The sequence below is a fragment of the Physeter macrocephalus genome, chromosome 9 (assembly GCF_002837175.3).
Source record: "Physeter macrocephalus isolate SW-GA chromosome 9, ASM283717v5, whole genome shotgun sequence".
Taxonomy (NCBI): domain Eukaryota; kingdom Metazoa; phylum Chordata; class Mammalia; order Artiodactyla; family Physeteridae; genus Physeter; species Physeter macrocephalus.
In genome coordinates, this window is record NC_041222.1 from 385,174 (window position 1) to 405,392 (window position 20,219).

At 44.3% G+C, this 20,219-nt stretch overlaps 1 protein-coding gene across 1 annotated transcript in view; it reads right to left on the reverse strand.

The window, feature by feature from the left end:
* Nucleotides 1-20,219, reverse strand: part of LOC102982550 (GTPase-activating Rap/Ran-GAP domain-like protein 3) — a 70,592-nt gene that overhangs the window by 32,496 nt on the left and 17,877 nt on the right. Inside the window, exons 4-9 of the mRNA XM_028493505.1 lie at nt 13,830-13,894; nt 11,383-11,446; nt 9,490-9,516; nt 3,535-3,610; nt 2,730-2,828; nt 1,584-1,687 (exon numbers count right to left, since the gene is read on the reverse strand). Coding sequence (XP_028349306.1) covers nt 1,584-1,687; nt 2,730-2,828; nt 3,535-3,610; nt 9,490-9,516; nt 11,383-11,442 — 366 coding nt within the window. The 5' untranslated portion in view covers nt 11,443-11,446; nt 13,830-13,894. The remainder of the gene's footprint in view (nt 1-1,583; nt 1,688-2,729; nt 2,829-3,534; nt 3,611-9,489; nt 9,517-11,382; nt 11,447-13,829; nt 13,895-20,219) is intronic.

Genomic DNA, 20,219 nt, shown 5'->3' on the forward strand with positions numbered 1-20,219 from the left:
GCCCGCGCGCCTAGAGCCCGTGCTCCGCAACAAGAGAAGCCACCGCAATGAGAAGCCCGCGCACCGCAACGAAGAGTAGCCCCCGCTCGCCGCAACTAGAGAAAGCCCGCGCACAGCCACAAAGACCCAATGCAGCCAAAAACAAATTAAATTAAAAAAAAAAAGATTAAAGACTTGGGTTGGGTGAAGGTTGAACTGTCACATTGCTTCCTCCCTTATCTGTCACAGGACATGGGCAATGTTGGTGAATGTACAGGGCTGAAAATGTCGGACGGAGTTGGGGGAGGAGGAGGATTATAAAATACTTCAGTGGAAGTTTTTCGCTACTACTGTTGAGATGTAAGAGGTCAACACAATTCATGATGATTGGGAAGGCCAGCTTGGTCTCTCTTCTCCACGTGATCCCAAGATCCTAAGAGCTTCAGCTCCTAAGAGGTAGAGACAGCCTGGTAGCACTAACATAGGTCACCTCAACCACACGAGGGAAGACGCCTTGCAGAAAGTAACTCTTAGCCACTTAAGCAGGTTTCCTGGGCTGAGGCACTTCCTGCTTCCGCCTGTCCTTTACCAGTTAGCCTTCTAAAATCAGAACAAACTTAAAACCTCCAATGGGTCTCCATTGCCTATATGACAATTCACCAGCTCCTTATTCCAGGCCCCGAACCACCAGACAGAACGAGCTCTTCCTGACCCACCTCACCCCCCACCATGTCCCCAAAGCACCGCTATGTCTCATGACAACACCGCCATGTTTTAGCCCAATGATCTGCATTGTGTCTTTCCCCCTCACTGAAGTCTTACTGAAATATGGATTATAAGAGTTCAGAAAAAAGCCCTTTTAGCCCATCACATACCCTCTCTAGGTTCGTATTTTTCACAAATCTTTGCTGAACAACTGTCCATTCATGTTTGTGATATTTACTTATACAGATGCCTTCAGTGTGTAAAAAAAGGGACAAGAATCTAATAAAAAGGTAAATGGAACCCCCCAAATCCTTCAAAAACCAGCAGCATGTATCATTGTTATATCTAGATTTCATCAAACTGGCAAGTTTTCTCCTGGAAATGGCTAATCTCTGGGGTCGGTGAGGAGTGTTCTCAGGTAGTTTTTTCCCCAACAGGGCACAGGCCATGTAGACGCTCAGTGTTAACCTCCTGCACTAACCTGAAAAAACACTGGCAACCATTCCTCAGGAAACAGAGTGTGACATCTTGGAAAAATCTCATTCTGACAAGACACAAGGCACAGGGACAGAAGTCACAGAGAAAAGGCCACGTATATGCAAGATAGTCCCTCAGGAGTGTAGAAAACCACACTCACACAAAGGCACACACACACACGTCCACACAGACGTGTACATGCACCACTGCCTCTGATCCTTTATTTCCTGATAAGTGAGGGGAGTTCTTCCTATGGCTTGTTGAAAGTTCAAATAAACAGACTGTAGCAACATCCCCAAAATTGGTGCCTGAAGTTCAGCTCATGTATTAACAACCATCGTCTCTAATTCTATGAAGTCATAGCTATGCTTTCTCCACACTGAGGTCACTGACTATTGAATGGTTTGCGTGTTCACACGTACCTGCTGTTTGTTCTCTTTGGAATATGGCAACATGGTGGAAACATGAAACATGATCTCATGCCCTTGATAGATGGTATAAACAGAATGAATCCCTGTGGTGTCATCTGTAAAATACAATATACGTTTAGTGAGCACAGAGAATTCTGATGCCATAAGGAAATAGTCTTTATTTGCAGACTAGAGGAATACAGCACAGTTAGTACATCCCAAAGATCCTATGATTATCCACCTGAGTGGATGCAACAGGATGGAACCCCCTCCAACTGACGCAAGGCTCCTGCCCACACGGGGGGACCTCTTCACCCCCTCTAAGCTCGCTTGCTGTCTGATTCATGCCTTGCCTTGGAGCAGAGGAGATCATGAGAAGTCTGGGCTCAAAAGGAGAGTATGTTACAATTCCTTGCCTTGTAGTACTGCTGGTGTTCAGGACAAGATGAACACAAGATGACATACAAACGCTATCATGTCCATAAAACAAAAGGAACTATATCCCTGGCAGCACTGTAGAGTGATTCAAAGCACGCGCTTTGGAGTTAGACTTGGATTCGAGTTCTCATTAGCTATGTTCCTTTTGACACGTTACCTTGCCTTCTCTGAGCCTCAGTTTCTTAATTTGAAAATGGGGATGAGAACAGTGTCTAACTCCTAGGGATGTCTATCAGATTACACTGGGAAAGGGCAGTGAGGATGATGGACTTGCAGGTACTCCAGGAGTCACCACAGGCACACAGAGCTTGTCGGGGCGGCAGGGGCAGGGGGGAGCTGAGGCCTGAATACTCCATCCCTGCATCTGCCAGTTAAGTTACTCACAGGGCAGCTCTCACAAATCGCCTAACCTTTCCGTATTCGGAGTCTGTGACATGACTCCAGCGTGGGCGAGATGGGGCCCCCAGAGGGTCAGGGTACCTGATTTGAAGCCTATCAAATTTAGGCCAAATGAGCCTCACGTCACCTGCCTGGCTTACATCAAGGACTGGCCGTGAAGAGCAAATAAAATGACAGAAGTAAAAGTACAGGAAAAAAACTAGAAATGCTGTACAGTTATAAGATAGAATACCCAAGCTTGGGTATAAATTCAAATTCAGATGAGGCTGACTAACAAAAGTTATACAAATCACAGCAGAATGGATCAGGAGGCAACCTTACTTTTGGTGTCCAGACCTCCACGGTAGCCTGTCCAGCCCTTGAGAGTGATTGTGTCACCCAGGAGACTTAAAAATTTTTGAAAAGCGTCACTTCCGATTTCTGTAAGAAGAGGTTAAATGTGAAGAAAGTACAGTGTCCACAAGTCCCCGTTTTCTAACTATGCAGTAAAATCACTTGAAAATTAACTAGGCTCCACCGACATGTGCAGCAGGCGAACAGAATGAGAAATCATGCTTCCCTCTTCTTGGAGACTATACAGGAGGGTCACAGTTCCCAGAATCCGAGGAAAGGAAAACTATAGAATTAGACTAACCAACTTGAGCGCTGCCAGACTGGGATCACAGGGTCTAGCATTGCAAAATGAAAACATCATTACTGCTCCCACTGATAAGAAACAGGTCTTTAATATGAAAAGTGTGAAATAACAGGAAATAGGACCATTTTATAATTCTCTCAAGCATAAAAATCCCAGAGAAAAGTCTCCTCTTTGCTCCTGAGATTATGTAGAATGAAATTCTTCAAATCCCCATGTAATTTTCCAGTTAGACTGTATCCCTGGTGCAGTAATTTGGTAACCAATTTGGTAATTTGGTAATTTGGTAACCAATAAATATTTGCCAGATGAAGGAAACTGGGCAACTTCTTTCCTATAAAATTTACCCTGAAAATTTACCCTTCAACTTCATAAAACTACTGGCTGTTTCTTTGCATTAAAAACTCCAACGCAACAGGCAAGTTCAGCTGGGATCATCTAAATTGCAATGAGGCGGGGCGGGGTGTCTGTTAGAAGAAAGGAGACACTCACCATTGCTGAACATGTCATCATCTGTGAGCTGCCCATCTTTGGCAAAAAGAACCCCAAACTTGAAATTCACAGAGCCCTTACAATGAGACAACAAAAGGTGCTGAATTTAATTTTCTCATCAAAGCATACACAGTTATGAGATGTGCTAGTCGTTATTCAGGAACACTATACAGTGACCTGAATGACTACTTGGTGGATTACTTCTTCCCCTCCATCTCAATATTAACAACAATCATTCCTTGATTTTTATAGCTTACAGAGGAAACTCTGTGCTTTTCTGTGAGTTCATTTGAAATTTCATTACTAATAGCGTCTGCAGGATGCCAGGTCCATTCTGCAGCAAAACAGTGCTCAAAATAAATAGCCCACAGGAACTCACAGGACTGGCACCTGATCAGCCCAGCAGCAGCATTCTGGAACCTGGAGAGCTCAGGGTAATTCAAAATTTAACACAACAATCTGAGGCTGATATCTCGTGGACTCTTTTAGAAATAGAAATGGGAACTGTAGGCAACGTATTCTAAAAGCTCAGTCACTCCAATTCCTAAAGCTATTTAATCTCAAGAAGTCATAAAACAGATGTGGGCAGAAAAAGGCAATCAAGAAGTAGTTAGTACAAATGTTCAGTCTACTATCCTCAACTTTAAATGCTGGGTTAAAATCAGACTCTGTGGGAATGGTAAAACCAAATGCAAGATAACAGCTTCCACAGGGAAGAGAGAGGAATGGGATCAGGGAGCTCAACTGTATTTTTAATATATATTTTTTTCTTAAATTGGGTAATAGGGTTATAGGTCTTCATTATATTGTTGTCTATACATTTTTGTGTGCCTGAAGTATTTCATAATTTAAAAAAATCTGAGGTTGGAAAAGAATCAACCCTTGCAAGGCTGTTTGATGGGGGAATTCTCGGGGGTCAGTTAAGGGGCAAAGAACAAAGGTGATTAAAACACTGCCAGTGGGTCAGATGGGAGGATCAAGGCAGAGTGCCTGAATTCAGGACAGCTGGATCTGGGAGAATTAAGACTGAAAATCCGAAGGTCTATGGCTGTACTTCTAAACATTTTTCTGCCCCCAATACACCTGAGGGACAGATGCATACCCATCAGTAGTAGTAATTTTCTATCTGGTGGTTTCCTCTACAGAGTGAGGAAGAGGGAGGCGGCTCCCAGGCTCTTCCCTCCACCCGGGGCTCCTCCACAGCTCCTTCTACAGAAGCTCTTGCCCACCACGCGGGTCTCAGCTCAAACGTCATTTCCAGAGAGGCCTTCCCTGATCTCCCAACACACTCCCCGCATTCTTATTCTCCGTCATGGCAGCTTATTTATTTTCTTAATAGCACTATTCACACTCCGTAATTCTTTTCATTGAGCTTGCATATTTGTCCGTTTCTACCACTAGAACTTAAGTCCTGTGAAGGAGGGAAGGTACACATCTTACTTTCCGTGGAATCTCCAGGACCCGCCACTGTGCTGGGTATATTGGAGAGGGTTAATAAATATTCATGGCATAATTGTGTGCATAATAAATGAGAAAAGAAACACAAGTGGTCAGATACAACGTATTTTTCACAAGCTGCTTCCAAATGATCACCTCTTCATCACAAACCCCTTTCTGGTAAATTTCTTAGGATTTTGTCAAGGATTTCTGTCCACTTCAGGGTTCTATGCTTTTTTGTAGCTCTTCTTTCTCTCCTTTGGGGATGTGACAGCAATCACATGTCTCTAGGACTCTGGCACCGCTTCCGTTCTCAGTGGTCCCTTAACAAGCACCTACAGTAGTTTGGGGTCTGACAGATGACCCTCTTAGAAGAGCAGTGCAGAGACTAAAGCAGTGGTTCTCAAACTTGGCCAGGCAGCACCATCACCTGGAAGGCTTGTTAAAATAAAGATTGCTGGCCCCGTTCCCAGGGTCTCCAATTCCACAGGTCTGGGGTAGGGTCCAAGAATTTGTATTTCTGATAAGTCAGTCCGCAGGTGACGTTGATGCTGCTGGCCCAGGGACCCCACTTTGAGAACCACAGGACTAGAGGAACCAACCAGCAGACGGTCAGGAGGCCCAGGATCAGGTCCAGCTGAGCTGACAGCTAGCAAGCCAAGGGCAGAAAGACTGGGTCGGTGACCGGAGCGATGAGCCATGAGCCATGAACTAACAGCCTGTTAGAACCAGAAGGGACCCTATGGTACACTGAATCCATAGCTTTCATTTTACAGACAGGACAACTGAAGCCCAGGGAAGACGAGACTTGCCCAAGGCTGGTACTAAGTGGATGGCAGGACTGGGGCTGGAAGTCAGGTCTCCTGACTTTCGATCCAGTGCTCTTTCCAACGCAGTGGGAGAGTCTTCTCAGGATGGTTTTGAGTTGAGCGAAGCCAAGAGTTACAAGCAGAAACAGGGCCCACTGCTGCCTGATCACTGGCTGAAGCTTTAAAAAGCTTTGTTGGGGCAGCTCTGTGACTGGCATCAGTACCCTTGCTGAGGGTACTCACCCACTTCAGGGGGAGGCTCCAGAAAGACTGGTGTTGCGAGGCCTTGATAAGTACTTGAAATTCCTTACGGGGTCTCATTCTGGTAATTTTGTTTCCCGGGCTTCCCAAATGATGTCAATGAATAACAGAGTTTTCTCCTATCTCCGGAAATCAAGGCGTCACTGAACAGATGCATTATATTTTTTGAGGAGATAGTTTTTAGGAGGGGCTGTTTGAGTAGGGCATCATTTGATTTGGGGCTACCTGACCACCACGGGTCATATTTTAACGAAGTGTTGAACGTAACGTCATCAGTGCTTCATGAGGCTGGCTGCTACTTGGGGGATGGGAGGGAGTGCTCAAAGTCCCGAGACCATACCTGGGCCCCTGGAGGGAGGTGACTGGTGCAGGGAACCTGTGGGAACTGGTTTTCTCAGAACTTCAGTCGTGCTCAGACACTCACCATAGAGATAAGGTCATATTTGTAATGCCTACTTGTATGGGACTTGTAATTTTTAAGTTCTAAATCTCCTGAGACAAAACTCAACATGATTATAACCAACGTATAGTCACATTCTTGGGAATTAATAGTATGCTAGGAATTATATTTCTTCTGAAGAAAGTGAAGTATAAGGGGGAGACTAACGTCCCATTGATTCCAGAAGAATCTTTTGGAATCAAGAGATGATGTTCTGATTCAAAACTGGACGCCCCCGGTTCCTTGTTACTCTTATTTAGGCAATGTCTCCATATTTCTGTGATTCACATGTTCCTACACATCTGTCACCCTCTCCACGTGTGTTTACTTGGGATGCCATGTTCTCTCCTGGAGGGGGCAGGGGGCGCTTTCTACACAGTGGACAAATAAAACTTGGGTTTCAGGACACCAAACAACACTTTACCAAATAGCTAACCTTTCAGAAACATCACTAGTATTGTTTACTAATTTTTTCCCTGCCCATCTTTGCAGCTGATTATCACTATAGTTGGGTGGAATTGAGATAAAGTCAAGGAGCTGGCAGGATTAAAGAAGAGTGCATTGGCCACATGGATCTCAGAGAAGCTCTGCAGGATGCTGGCCACTGCTCACACCTCTGCGGGTACATTGTCATGAGTGCTCTTGTTGCTTCTAGCAAATATCCTCTTAGTAAGGAAATAAAATTGAGAAATAAAGAGATCAGCTACTCCTTTTTCAAAATTTGGGAGATCCAAAGAAAAGTGTGAGAGGATATACACCAAACAGCAAACAGTGGTTCTTCAAGGGAGGGTGGAAGTGGCGAAGTGGGGGAGCTTTCGTGTTTTCCATTGATACATTTCTGTACTGTTTGTCACAACGGGCAGGTGCATGCACTCTTGGGTGCTCAATAAATATTTGTGAATTAGTGAGTAGGGTAATTTTGAGACATAAAAACTATATATAGTATAATCCTAATTTTATATAAAATATAACAAACATACATCAAAATGTGATACTATATCAATACTAGTTTTCTCTGTGATGGTAGGTGATATTTTCTTTATGCCTTTTGTGCATTTCTGTATTTTTCAAATGTCTGTCAGAAATGTGTATGACTTTTATTTTTTGCCTTTTACAAACTACGCGTGGAGTTCGTGGATTCTTTAGCAAAAAGCACGATTCATACACGGTTAATACGTAGGTTAAAATGCAGATGTCTTCTTCTGCCCGCTCTCTGCCTCATCCCCCCTTCCACTTCCATGAACCTGCCCACAGCACCTCCGGTCAACAGCCGGCGGTGAAACCTCTCAGCCTCCTTCCTTGCATTTACATCACCATGTTCGGGAATCAGCTGAGATGCCGTCGCCTCAGAGACGCCTCCCTGTTTGGTTAACATATAAAGCCTACCCCTGACCCCACATCACCTACCTTGTTTACTTTCCCCACAGCTATTGGGGCTGTCAATAGTACCGTGTCTATGTTTGCTTATTTACTTGCTTAGTTGGTCTTAGCCCACCAGATTGTAAACTCCATGAAGAAGGGACCTTGTCTTGTTCAGCAATGTATCCCCAATGCCTCAAGTAGCACACGGTTCACCCACAGTCAGAGTTCAGTAAACATTTGTTGAATCAAGGAATGGAGGAGAGGAGTGAATGAATGAATACACAGAGAAATCTGTGTTTATAAAAACAACTGGGCTTATACTGTAAGTATTGCCCTGTGAATTGTTTTTTTCTCAGTAAATAGTAAGTCGTGGAAATGTTTCCATGCCAGTAAATAGACGTCTACCTCATTCTTTTTAATGGCATCATAGTATTTCATAATTCATTCAATCAATACATAATTCACTTATTCAACCAACAAATATTTACTGTGTGTCCTCTATCTGCACAGTTCTAGGCTCTGAAGATACAGCAGCGAACAAAATTGAATAAGTCCCTGCTCTCATGGTGCTTACATTCTAATGGGGGCAACAGATAAAAACTGAGTAAATGAAATCCATGTGTTAAGAAGATAAACAAAGCAGTGAGAAGGGCGGTGGGTGAGAGGCAGGGTGTGCAATCTTAAACAGGCGACCAGGGAAGGCCTTGCTGAGCAGAGATGCTAATCAAGTGAGGGTGTGACCCGTGAGACACCTGGGAGGAGCATCCCTGCGGTGGGAAGAGCAGGCTTCCTGAGGAGGTGGAAGAAGAAGGAGGTCAGTGTGGTTAGTGCAGAGCAGAGGATGGAGAGGTGGCACCAGCCATATCATGCAGGCCCTCGTAGGGAGGACCTGGCCTGGCATGTTTGGATACTCTGTGAAAACTAGAAGAGAGGGCAAGAGAGGAAGCAGGGAGAAGAGCTGGAGAGCTGCAGAGTCCAGGTAGGAGACGGTGGGGCTGGTGTCGAGGGCTTCGAGCGGTGGTGGTGGAGGCATTGAGGCGTGTCCATGGAATGTGCTGATGGATTAAATGGGGGATGCGACAGAAGGAGAGGTGCCAAGGATGTTTCCAAGTTTGACCTGAGCAACTGGACGGATGATACTGCCATTTACCGAGAGGCACAGTGTACACACACTCCACTGATTTACTCAACTGTCTACTGATAATATTTTGGATATTTCTCTATGTTAGTTTTGGACTTGGAAAACCCAACATGTTTTTTTTTTTAAAGTGGAACAACAGGAAATGGAAACATGCAAATAATATGGCATTCTGTAAGTCGAGTGTGCTAATAAAGTACACTAGCTTTAACTGAATGAAAACAAAAACCTAATTCCTTACCCTGATCATGAGGTTAACATTCGAATATTTCCAAGCAGATTTAAGCAGCTTGATTGTTTTTCTATCTTTACGGCTAGCTGCATAGAAAATTCTGAAATACACCCGAGAAAACACGTCAGTGGAGTCTTCCAGTGATAAGAGACTCTCGCTGTGCAAATCCACAGAGAGATGTGCCTGGGAGAAAGGGCTGTGTTCCTGGTGAAGGGGAAGCTCGTTTACAAATATGGAGGCGGAGTGGCAGGACCAGGCGTCTCGCGAGACTACTTACCTCTTGTTCTTCAAGAACCAGCAAGTCCTGTCAAATGAAGTTCGAAAAGTTATGTCCATGCTGAATGGTGGTCATTTTATGTTGACTTTCTGTGAAAGCCAAGCTTCAGTCTACTGACATTGATACCACTTTTCTCCCCTTCGAAGTGCTTAAAATATTCAAATTTAGCTCTACAGATTTTTATACAACACCTGGTCCTTTAGGAAAGGCATATTATACCACAACTATCGGGAAACAAAGATGGTGCATAGCAGTGGGAAGAAACACACAGATACCTAGGTTTCTCTAACCACTTAAAGCTAGCTTATCATATGCCGCTTCTGGGAAGATTTCGCCAGAGAAAAATGTTACACAGAAGGGCAGCAGAAACAGACAAATAATATTTTAAAACAGCAACATCCACCTTCCCACTTTTGGTGGAAAGATGCCTTCTTTAGAGTGCAGTTGGTTTATTTTCTGTTTACCTTTTGGATCCAGTGATTTGTAAAAACTCTTCCCTACACGGGAAGCCTGTTGCTTAAGCCTTCTTCCTAAGGGAAATCTACAGACACCTGATGACAGCAGGGGAACTACTGCTGGTAAGTTGCACACACACACACACACACACACACACACACACACACACACACACACACACACACACAGACACACAGACACACACACACACTTGGATGCTCACACCCACAGAGGATGGAGGGAAAGCTCATGAATGGAAGGGAGAGTGTGAAAGTGTCTTTTGTTTGGTGAAAAAACCAGGCATAGAGTTATGATATAAATAGGCAAAAGGTTGCTGTATCTCGTTTTCTTGTCCTGTCTCATTTTGTGGGAGAGGGAAAGCAGATAAGGATGGCCAGGCAGGGGTGACCTCTCTGGGCAGAGGGGATCTGCTCAGCAGCAAGATGCAGAAGGAAGCATCCAAAAGGCTCGTGGGTTTTGGCCCCAGTGTCTGGGGGTCCAGGCTCCAAGAAGGAGAGGATTGAGTATGATAACTGGTACAAATTAAGTAATAAGGGCACACTGGTACTGAATTTATAATTCTAATTTGTTTTTAAGGTGGCTATAAGGAACTACTATTAAGCACATTATGGCTTAAAGTTGCTTAAAGTTTAACCTAACACATCCATTTTTGCCTCAGTTCCTTCTGGGGTTGAGTCAGGGTACAAATACTATTTTAAAAATTAAATTAGAACAAAAGACATGGGAATTCACAATTCTATACATTTCTGGTAAGCTAAGTTGAGAGCCAGTAACTTATTATAAAAGCTAACTGTATTGTGAAGGTATGCACACAAAGATCGCTCAGGCTTCCATCCATCCTTCTCATACTGCCTGAATTATTTCCCTAAAAAGCAGATTTAAGCATGATGTTCCTTTGCTTAAAGATTCTACTGGCTCCCCGCTGTCTCCTGGATAGAGTCCAACCTGCCTCTCCAGCCTCTTCCTGTGTCACCCCACCTGGCATGCCAACTCCTCGAAGCTCAGCTCTAACACACAACTGTCACACCATTAGTGATGGCTGTGTTTATACGTTTCAAGGGGATGATTTCAAAGCGAAATTGATCGCAACGGCAAGACAAAAGTTTGGCTGACATTTTTCTTATGGACTGTTACCTACCTTATGACTTTTTTTTTCTCCCAAGGCGGACTGCTTTCCCTTCACAGTAAGTCCTAGGACAGCTTTTGGACATCTTCTATCCTCTGAATTTCTGAAAATGACAGACTCCCATCCTCTATCTTAGACTGACTGCATCAGAATGTCGGGTGGGAGGTTCTCCATGATGAGAACCACTGGTGATTCTGGTTGGGTTCCTAGGCTAAGAATCACTGATGATTTGTCAGTTCTAACGCTGTGATCAAATTTCTACAATTATGAAGCACAAAATTCTCTGTTACCTTTTGTATCTCAGGATGAAAAATTTCCCTGGGGCCTTTCTCGAATTTGTCCAGATTCATGGCACTGAAATAGAATGGACAGAGTGAGCCGCAGTGTGGTGGAAACTTAAATGACGTGGAGCCCGTCTCAGCTCTTCAGGAAAGCTAAGTATTATATCCTAGAAAATCATAGCTGGATTCCCTGAAGGGCCACAGGAGGTACAAACCAACAAGGAGTGATCAATGAAGGAACATACGCGAGTAACCAACCGCAGTGGCTGTACCCTGAGCACACTCACAGAGTAAGAGAGGGAGGGGGGAATTGAGAGCATCTGTTTCAGGCAACCTTGACTAATCTCCATGATTCTTACTTTTATTTACTAAAAAAGTGATTCACTGACATTTACATAGCAATTAATGATAAAATGAAATGTAATTAAGATGACCTGACGTGTCTTTCTTCCTTTGGCAATTCCTCTCCCACTTAGGGCAAAAGGCTGTCCTTAGCAGGATTGTTCTTTTATGTTTTGCTTTGGACAAGCAACGTGAATTTCCTTGAGCTAAGTTCCTCTAGAGGTAAAACAAGGAAATTGGACCAGACGACGTCTAAGGCCCCTTTCAGCAAGAATCCTCGTATTTGTAAATGAAAGGTAAAAATAATAGCTAATATTTACAGAGTATTTACTATATGCCAGGCACCCTGCTAAATGCTTTACATGGATTATCTCATTTAATCTCTATGAGGCAAGTACTATTTTATCCCCATTTTAAGCATGAGTAAATTGAGGCTCAGAAGTTAAAGAAATAGTCCAGGATAACAACACTGTGAAGTAGTGGAGCCATGATGTGAACTCAGGCTTATCTGACTCCATAGTATTTATATTTTAATTTCCTTGTAAGTTTCCAAGTCCATGATTGTAACAGAGATAAAATATTTTCTTCTATTGGCAGCAACTGTAGAAGTTTTAATCTTCGCATCTTTAAAAATACTCTCTTGCTGCAGCTTGCTCTGGCTATGAGTGGAGGACTGAAAAGTGAAGGCCTACTCAGACAATTAAATGAAATTACAACTCAGTGAAATCCCTGGTCTTCAAATATACAGAAGAAAGGAGCTGGAGAAACTTCATTTTAGAAGAAGAAGAAGAAAAAAGGATTCACAGAAATTTAAGCCAATATAATTCAAACTATTGCTCTCAAAGCAAGTTAAGATTTAGAAGCAGCAAGATACTTCTGTGCTCAAGAAAAAGGTTAACCTCTGCATTGATGCCCTCTTAGCTCGGGCTTCAGACTGGCCAGGAGAAAGATCAGGGGGCCTAGAGCAGAGGGGAGAAGGTCTGCAATCTGAAGACGAAGTCAAGCTTGAACGTGAAATATGAAATGTTTTACTTCTTAATCTCAGGACCCTTTCATCAGCCAATTGCAATCCCTAACTGACAGTCAAGTTTGTCACTCTAACAGGCATTCTGGCAAGTACGAGTCGTGAGTGGGAACATCAAAAACACCACCTCCTGCCACCACCTAGTTGCAGATGAATAAAGACTAAATCACCAGGCCACCAGGATAAGGTCTCAGACTCACACAGGATGGCATTAGTGGTTGACAGCCCAAGCCCTGGCATCGCATGAACCCAGGCTTAATTCCCAGCTCTGTGGTTTACCAGCTGTGTCAAATCTCTTCACCTCTCTGAGGCTCCGATTCCTCCTATGTGGAGTGGTGGTAGTAATAGATCTACTTTACGGAGCTGATTTAAAGATTCCCCAAGAGAATGCTTGTCAAGCATTTAGCACAGCACCTGACAAACAGAAGCTACCGTTACTATGATGTAACATCTTAGCTGGTGACAGAGCAACAGGCCGACCTGCGTGATGGCATTCCCGAGGGGAGGCTGCCACCCGACATGGGGGAGAGATGAGAGGGAGATGGAAAGACGGGGGCACGAGAGGCAACTGAGCACCAAGCAGCAAGCGGTTCCTTCCAGTCATTTAACCTTCTGTTGGTGAAGAATAAGCACGTTCTTCTTAGAGAAGCATTTGCTGACATCTGAGTTCTATTTCAAATCAGAAAAATGAAAGGAAAAAAATTTCTTGATTTTCTTTACGAAACCAAAATATTTGCATGCGTGCCGGAGAAAAGAAGCAGGTGACGCATGCAGAACACAGACGCTCGAGAGCAAAGCTCGGAACCAGCCGGACCTGGACTTGCGCCTCAGTCCTACTACACACAAGCTGTGTGATCTTGGCTTTGCCCTTCTGGGCCTCTATTTCCTCATCCATAAAATGGGGATAATTACACTATCTGTCCTATAGGGCTGCTGTGAAGATTCAGTGAGGTAATGCATGTCGAGGGCTTAGCAAAATGTTGAGTATAACGCCAAGGCCCAAGGAAATAGCAAGCTGACATCAGAATGATCACAGGAAAAAACCCATTTATGGGTGCCTGGTGTTGGGTTTCTGCTCATTCGTACTCACCTTAAGATGGACTTCACAGAGAGCGTTTTTGTGGGGCTGTAGGGAAGGCATATTTTCTGGGTACCCTGGAAAGTCAAAACAGCAAACCAGTGAGAAGTCTGGCAATTTCCATCTCTGAGAGAGTCTTACCTGGTCATTTAAAAGAAACCCATGTCCAGTCTTTCTCATTTCTCTTCATATATATAAATACATTCTATGTTAGAAAAACTCTTACTGAGGTTCGACAGCATCTTCCACCATTCCCCCCTACCTGGCATTTACGCTTTTCTTTTCTTTTTTTTTTTCCATTGGGTCTTCGTTGCTGTGCATGGGCTTTTCTCTAGTTGCGGTGAGCGGGGGCTACTCTTCGTGGCTGTGTGCAGACTTCTCATTGTGGTGGCTTCTCTTGTTATGGAGCACAGGTTCTACGTGCGTGGGCTTCAGTAGTTGTGGCATGCAGGCTCAGCAGTTGTGGCACACGGGCTTAGTTGCTCCTTGGCATGTGGGATCTTCCTGCACCAGGGATCGAACCCTTGTCCCCTGCATTGGCAGGCGGACTCTTAACCACTGTGCCACCAGGGAAGTCCCGGCATTTACGCTTTGAGCATTACTCTTCAGCGTCTGGACTGCTGGGTCCGCGCTGTCTCAGGTGCTGTGATGAGCAGATGAGCCGTCTGAACCAGAGGAGAAGGGGGTTTGGTCTCTGAGCCAAGAATTGGATCAGCCTCAAAGATCAGAAGAAGAAAACTGTCTCCACACATTGAATGGGACGCAAATGTGATTCCTCCAGGTCAAAGAGTTTTTAAACTAGAAATCACCCAATTCTTTCAGAGAAGTTTTCATAATGTGTACTTTTATATTTGTCTGTGTTTACTTATTTAAAGTCTGTTTCTTCCTCTCTGCATGAGTACCCATTGTGACCAACTCATAGGAATTACTCAATCAATACTGGCTGAACGAAAGGGAATGAAGGAAGGATTGCCTGATGGCTCAGTCCCACGTCTAAGCACCCAGGAGAGATGAGGGCTAGTCTCTTTTACAATCTCCGAGAAAGAGACGATACAGATTTATAATTCGCAAAGGATTTATACTACATGCTTATTTAGCAAAAGAGATTATGACACAGTCCACGTATAAAATTCCCTTTCTAACTATGACTAATAATAAAATTGGCAGCACAAACAGCTAGACAAGGGAAAGGACATTCCTTGTAGGAATGAGGCAACTGTGTTCATGTTTTCGGGACACATCTGCAAACTCATGTGTCTGAGCCCTGACCAATGGCACGGAGTGGAGTTCCCCAAACTTTTCAAGCCCATGATCTCTTTTGGCAAACTAAACTTTCACACCCAGGGCCCTGGAGAACTGGGTATTCTCACCCCTACTCCAGGCTGGGGATGACTATGCCTTCCCAGTTAAGTGTCAGAAGTTGCACTAGGTAGAGCCCTTCTTTTGGATTCTCTACTAGCCAAGGAAATTAGGTTGAGTTTTTGTTTTTGTTTTTGTAGTTTGCATTACGTAGATTTAAAAAAATTTCTACATATAAATATTATGATATGAATATGCCTTTTCAAATTCCACATGACCCACCCACTGAAACCTGAGTTAGTCCTGTGACCTTGCTTTTTCACCGGCCAAGTCCCGGCATTTACGCTTTGAGCATTACTCTTCAGCGTCTGGACTGCTGGGTCCGCGCTGTCTCAGGTGCTGTGATGAGCAGATGAGCCGTCTGAACCAGAGGAGAAGGGGGTTTGGTCTCTGAGCCAAGAATTGGATCAGCCTCAAAGATCAGAAGAAGAAAACTGTCTCCACACATTGAATGGGACGCAAATGTGATTCCTCCAGGTCAAAGAGTTTTTAAACTAGAAATCACCCAATTCTTTCAGAGAAGTTTTCATAATGTGTACTTTTATATTTGTCTGTGTTTACTTATTTAAAGTCTGTTTCTTCCTCTCTGCATGAGTACCCATTGTGACCAACTCATAGGAATTACTCAATCAATACTGGCTGAACGAAAGGGAATGAAGGAAGGATTGCCTGATGGCTCAGTCCCACGTCTAAGCACCCAGGAGAGATGAGGGCTAGTCTCTTTTACAATCTCCGAGAAAGAGACGATACAGATTTATAATTCGCAAAGGATTTATACTACATGCTTATTTAGCAAAAGAGATTATGACACAGTCCACGTATAAAATTCCCTTTCTAACTATGACTAATAATAAAATTGGCAGCACAAACAGCTAGACAAGGGAAAGGACATTCCTTGTAGGAATGAGGCAACTGTGTTCATGTTTTCGGGACACATCTGCAAACTCATGTGTCTGAGCCCTGACCAATGGCACGGAGTGGAGTTCCCCAAACTTTTCAAGCCCATGATCTCTTTTGGCAAACTAAACTTTCACACCCAGGGCCCTGGAGAACTGGGTATTCTCACCCCTACTCCAGGCTGGGGATGACTATGCCTTCCCAGTTAAGTGTCAGAAGTTGCACTAGGTAGAGCCCTTCTTTTGGATTCTCTACTAGCCAAGGAAATTAGGTTGAGTTTTTGTTTTTGTTTTTGTAGTTTGCATTACGTAGATTTAAAAAAATTTCTACATATAAATATTATGATATGAATATGCCTTTTCAAATTCCACATGACCCACCCACTGAAACCTGAGTTAGTCCTGTGACCTTGCTTTTTCACCGGCCCCAGCTTACCTCATACTGTGGTCACCTGTGTGGGATGCCAACCCGTCTAGAAGAGGGTCTTGAATCTGACCTTCTTGCTTGTCTACCTTTTCTTCTCACCAAACACACCAAAGGCAGCTTTTAAGAGAAGACCGGGGCAGCTTTGGGGGACATGTATGGAATGGGAGAGGGAGGATCCAACCCTGCCTGGGTGCTGGTAACATCGTCACAGGCTGCTGAAAGGGATGTGAAACCCAGGGCTCTTGGGATTGTGGATCTGTATTTTTTTTCGTCACTATAAAGGGGTAAAGCTCTTCCTCCCAGTCATTTTTTTTTTTTTTTTGTGGCTTTCCAGGGTTGCTGTTCTAGAAAAAACACCTTCCAGTTCTCTGTTTTCAGTGGAACCAAAAAATGCACAGGGAGAGTCAAGTACACGTGCATATCAGGCAACACTAAGTGAGCAGAGCAGGACACAGAAGTACATGTCCACATTACCCCATTTAGCGTGTGTGTGTGTGTGTGTGTGTGTGTGTGTGTGTGTTTACGGACAGATGTCGAGAAGGACGCTGCAGTGATTATCACTGAGTAGTTGGATTTTGATCCTCTTCTTTTTCACTTGCTGTATTGTCTGGATGGAATTTTTCCAAGCGTGAGTCACTTTTTCTCTTTGGGTTTAGAAGGAACACAGCCACAGATGTGCAAGACAGTTTCTAGCAGGGTTTATACGTTTAGCTGTGTTTCTGTTTAATGAGAGAATGTGGGCTCACGGCGGGAGGGAGCGAGCGCTGAGTCACCTGCATTGCTGGATTCCCCACAGCCTCCGGCGCGGGCTTTGGGCCAACAGGGGCTCCATAACTGATCCTGACGCCGGTGTTCTGCTTTGAGGTGTTCATCTCCTCACTGCCCTTCAGTGGGCAGCAAACACCTACCCAGCCCTGCACATAATTCAGGGCCGAGAGAAGAGGCTCTGGATTTGGGCGCTGGCAGCTCTCCAAAGAAGGGGATTAATACACCCTGTGCCCACCCTATGCTGCCTCCACGGTGGTCCTGGGTCTCAGTCCCACCTCCCCGACTTCTCTCACCATCCAAGAGTCATCCCCAGAAGGCTCCTGTTTCTCTTGTATTTCCTGTTCCTTCTGTCTGGAACGTCCCCCCACCCCTCCCCCCACTCTCTATGTGGCTGGTTCCCTTCCATCCTGTGGGTCTCTTTACATGTCACCTCCTCAGGAAGCGTGCCCTGGACTATCTCACTTTGGCAGGCCTCCGTATTGTTCGTTCTCTGTCTTCATTTCCTTCAGAGTGCTCATCACAACTTATAATGTAATACAGACAGTATCTTTGGAAATTACAATAAGCAAAACTTCCCCTTGCCTTTCCCCACTCTTCCTGCCCCAGTACCTGGCAACCGTCCCAGGTGAGGTGAAGTGACTGTTTTCTGAAGGAAGAAGATAGGACTGAGAAAATCTCTTCCAGAAGGAGGTAGCAGAAGTGTGACATGGACCCTTGCCTCAGTGGAAGGAAGGAAGAAGGAAGACAGGGGAGATGCGGGGTTAGGTGCTGGGGCCCTTGATAGGGGTGCGGGTGGGGAAGCTGTAGGCATATCAAGGTAAGACCTGGAGGCACCTGGACTAGAGGCTCACTTCCCAGGCATGGCCTTAAAGAGGAGTCCTGAAGTCCAGGTAGAACCTGTCTGAACACAGTGAGGGGCAGTAACTCGGTAGCTTCCAACATGGATGGCCAGCAAGATTAGAGACTTGAGCCTAAGGCGACGCTTCCGCCTCCTCCCGTCTGACCCAGGGCTGAGAGAGTGCAGCACTTCTGAGAGGCTTGGCAACCGGCAGAGACCTGGGATCAGGTCAGAGCGTTCACATGTGCAGTGACTTCACTACAAGGAGCAAACGGCTGGGACTACGGACTTCAGGGACAGGTGCTCTCCAATGACCCCCCCAAAAAGCCGGAGGAGACCAGTTACACCTCAGTGGTTGCTCCTCCACAGCAGGAACCAGAAAGAACCCAGAGGGCCCCGTGTGGATCCCAGGTTCTCCTCTCCCACCACCATGAGGTCTCAGAGACCCTCTCTTCACATACCCAAACATTTACTTCAGGAGAAACAGGGCTAGGGGACTGAAATCGGAAAGGCTGATTATTTGTCCAAAAGAGACAGAGTCATCCGAAGAGAATATTTAAGCCAGAAGAGACTGGAGGGGGCCAGAAAACAGCCTTCCTGGTGCATAAGATAAGAGGCTTTGGACGAAGGCACCCGCCCTTCTCAGTAGGTGACTAAGGAGAAGAGATGATCATGCACTTGGGGAAAACTGGCACCTGTTCTCCAGCATTACCTTCTAAAACTGACGCCTAAACTTGCTTCAAGGACGGCCATGCTGATGGCAAGACTGACCCCAATTGCAGTGGCATGGGGACAGGGGTAAGGCCAAAACTTGTCTGCAGGAAATAATTCACGAGTAAGACCTAACTATTTTAGATCAGATTTTTACATTAAACCTGCTTAAAGAAAGAAAAATTTCTGAAACATAACATAGAAGTTTATATAAATAGAGGCAGCAGAGCACACTGGTTAAGTTGGACTTCAATTCATTAATTATTAATCATTTCATGAATTCATTCAACAGATATTTATCGAGCTCCTTCTATGTACCAGGCACTGGGCTTGCTGGTGGGGATACTGAGGCCAAAGCAGTTATGTCCCCTCCTTTCATGGAGCTCACAGGATAGGGAGAGTGACAGCATGAGTCAAAGAATTACTCATAGAATTAGTTATGTACAGTGGTGACAGCTCAGCATGCAGTCCTGGGTTCTGCCTGGTCTGCCACCTCCCTCAGTCATGTCATTTAAGTTCCCTAAACTATAATAACACCTATGCATTTGGAGGACTTACCTGGCATACAGTAAGTGCTCAATAAATGTTAGATTTTTATTGTTAGTACTAGTTTTAATCATCACAAAAAGTTCCTAGCCACAGTTTATTCTGTAGTGGTTCCTGGAAATTCTTTCTGGGCTTTTTGAAGTTGCTACTTTACTGCTATATAGGTATGCATGCATGCAAATGTGTGTGTATGTATGTGTGTATAAAAAATTACTGTTCCTTATGGGGATATATGTATATGTATAGCTGATGCACTTTGTTATAAAGCAGAAACTAACATACCATTGTAAAGTAATTATACTCCAATAAAGATGTTTAAAATTTTAAAAAATTTAAAAATTAAACAAAATATTAATGTTCTTTTAAGTTTCTGCTCATTTCTTTTCCAAAAAGAGCTACATAGCAATTTTGTTACACTACGTAGCTGAGATAAAAATCAGCATGCAGAGAGGGCAGACAGCAGAAGCAAGAAGAACTACAATCCTGCAGGCTGTGGAACAAAAACCACATTCACAGAAAGACAGACAAGGTGAAAAGGCAGAGGGCTATGTACCAGATGAAGGAACAAGATAAAACCCCAGAAAAACAACTAAATGAAGTGGAGATAGGCAACCTGCCAGAAAAAGAATTCAGAATGATGATAGTGAAGATGATCCAGGACCTCGGAAAAAGAATGGAGGCAAAGATCGAGAAGATGAAAGAAATGTTTAACAAAGACCTAGAAGAAGTAAAGAACAAACAAACAGAGATGAACAATACAATAACTGAAATGAAAACTACACTAGAAGGAATCAATAGCAGAATAACTGAGGCAGAAGAACGGATAAGTGACCTGGAAGACAGAATGGTGGAATTCA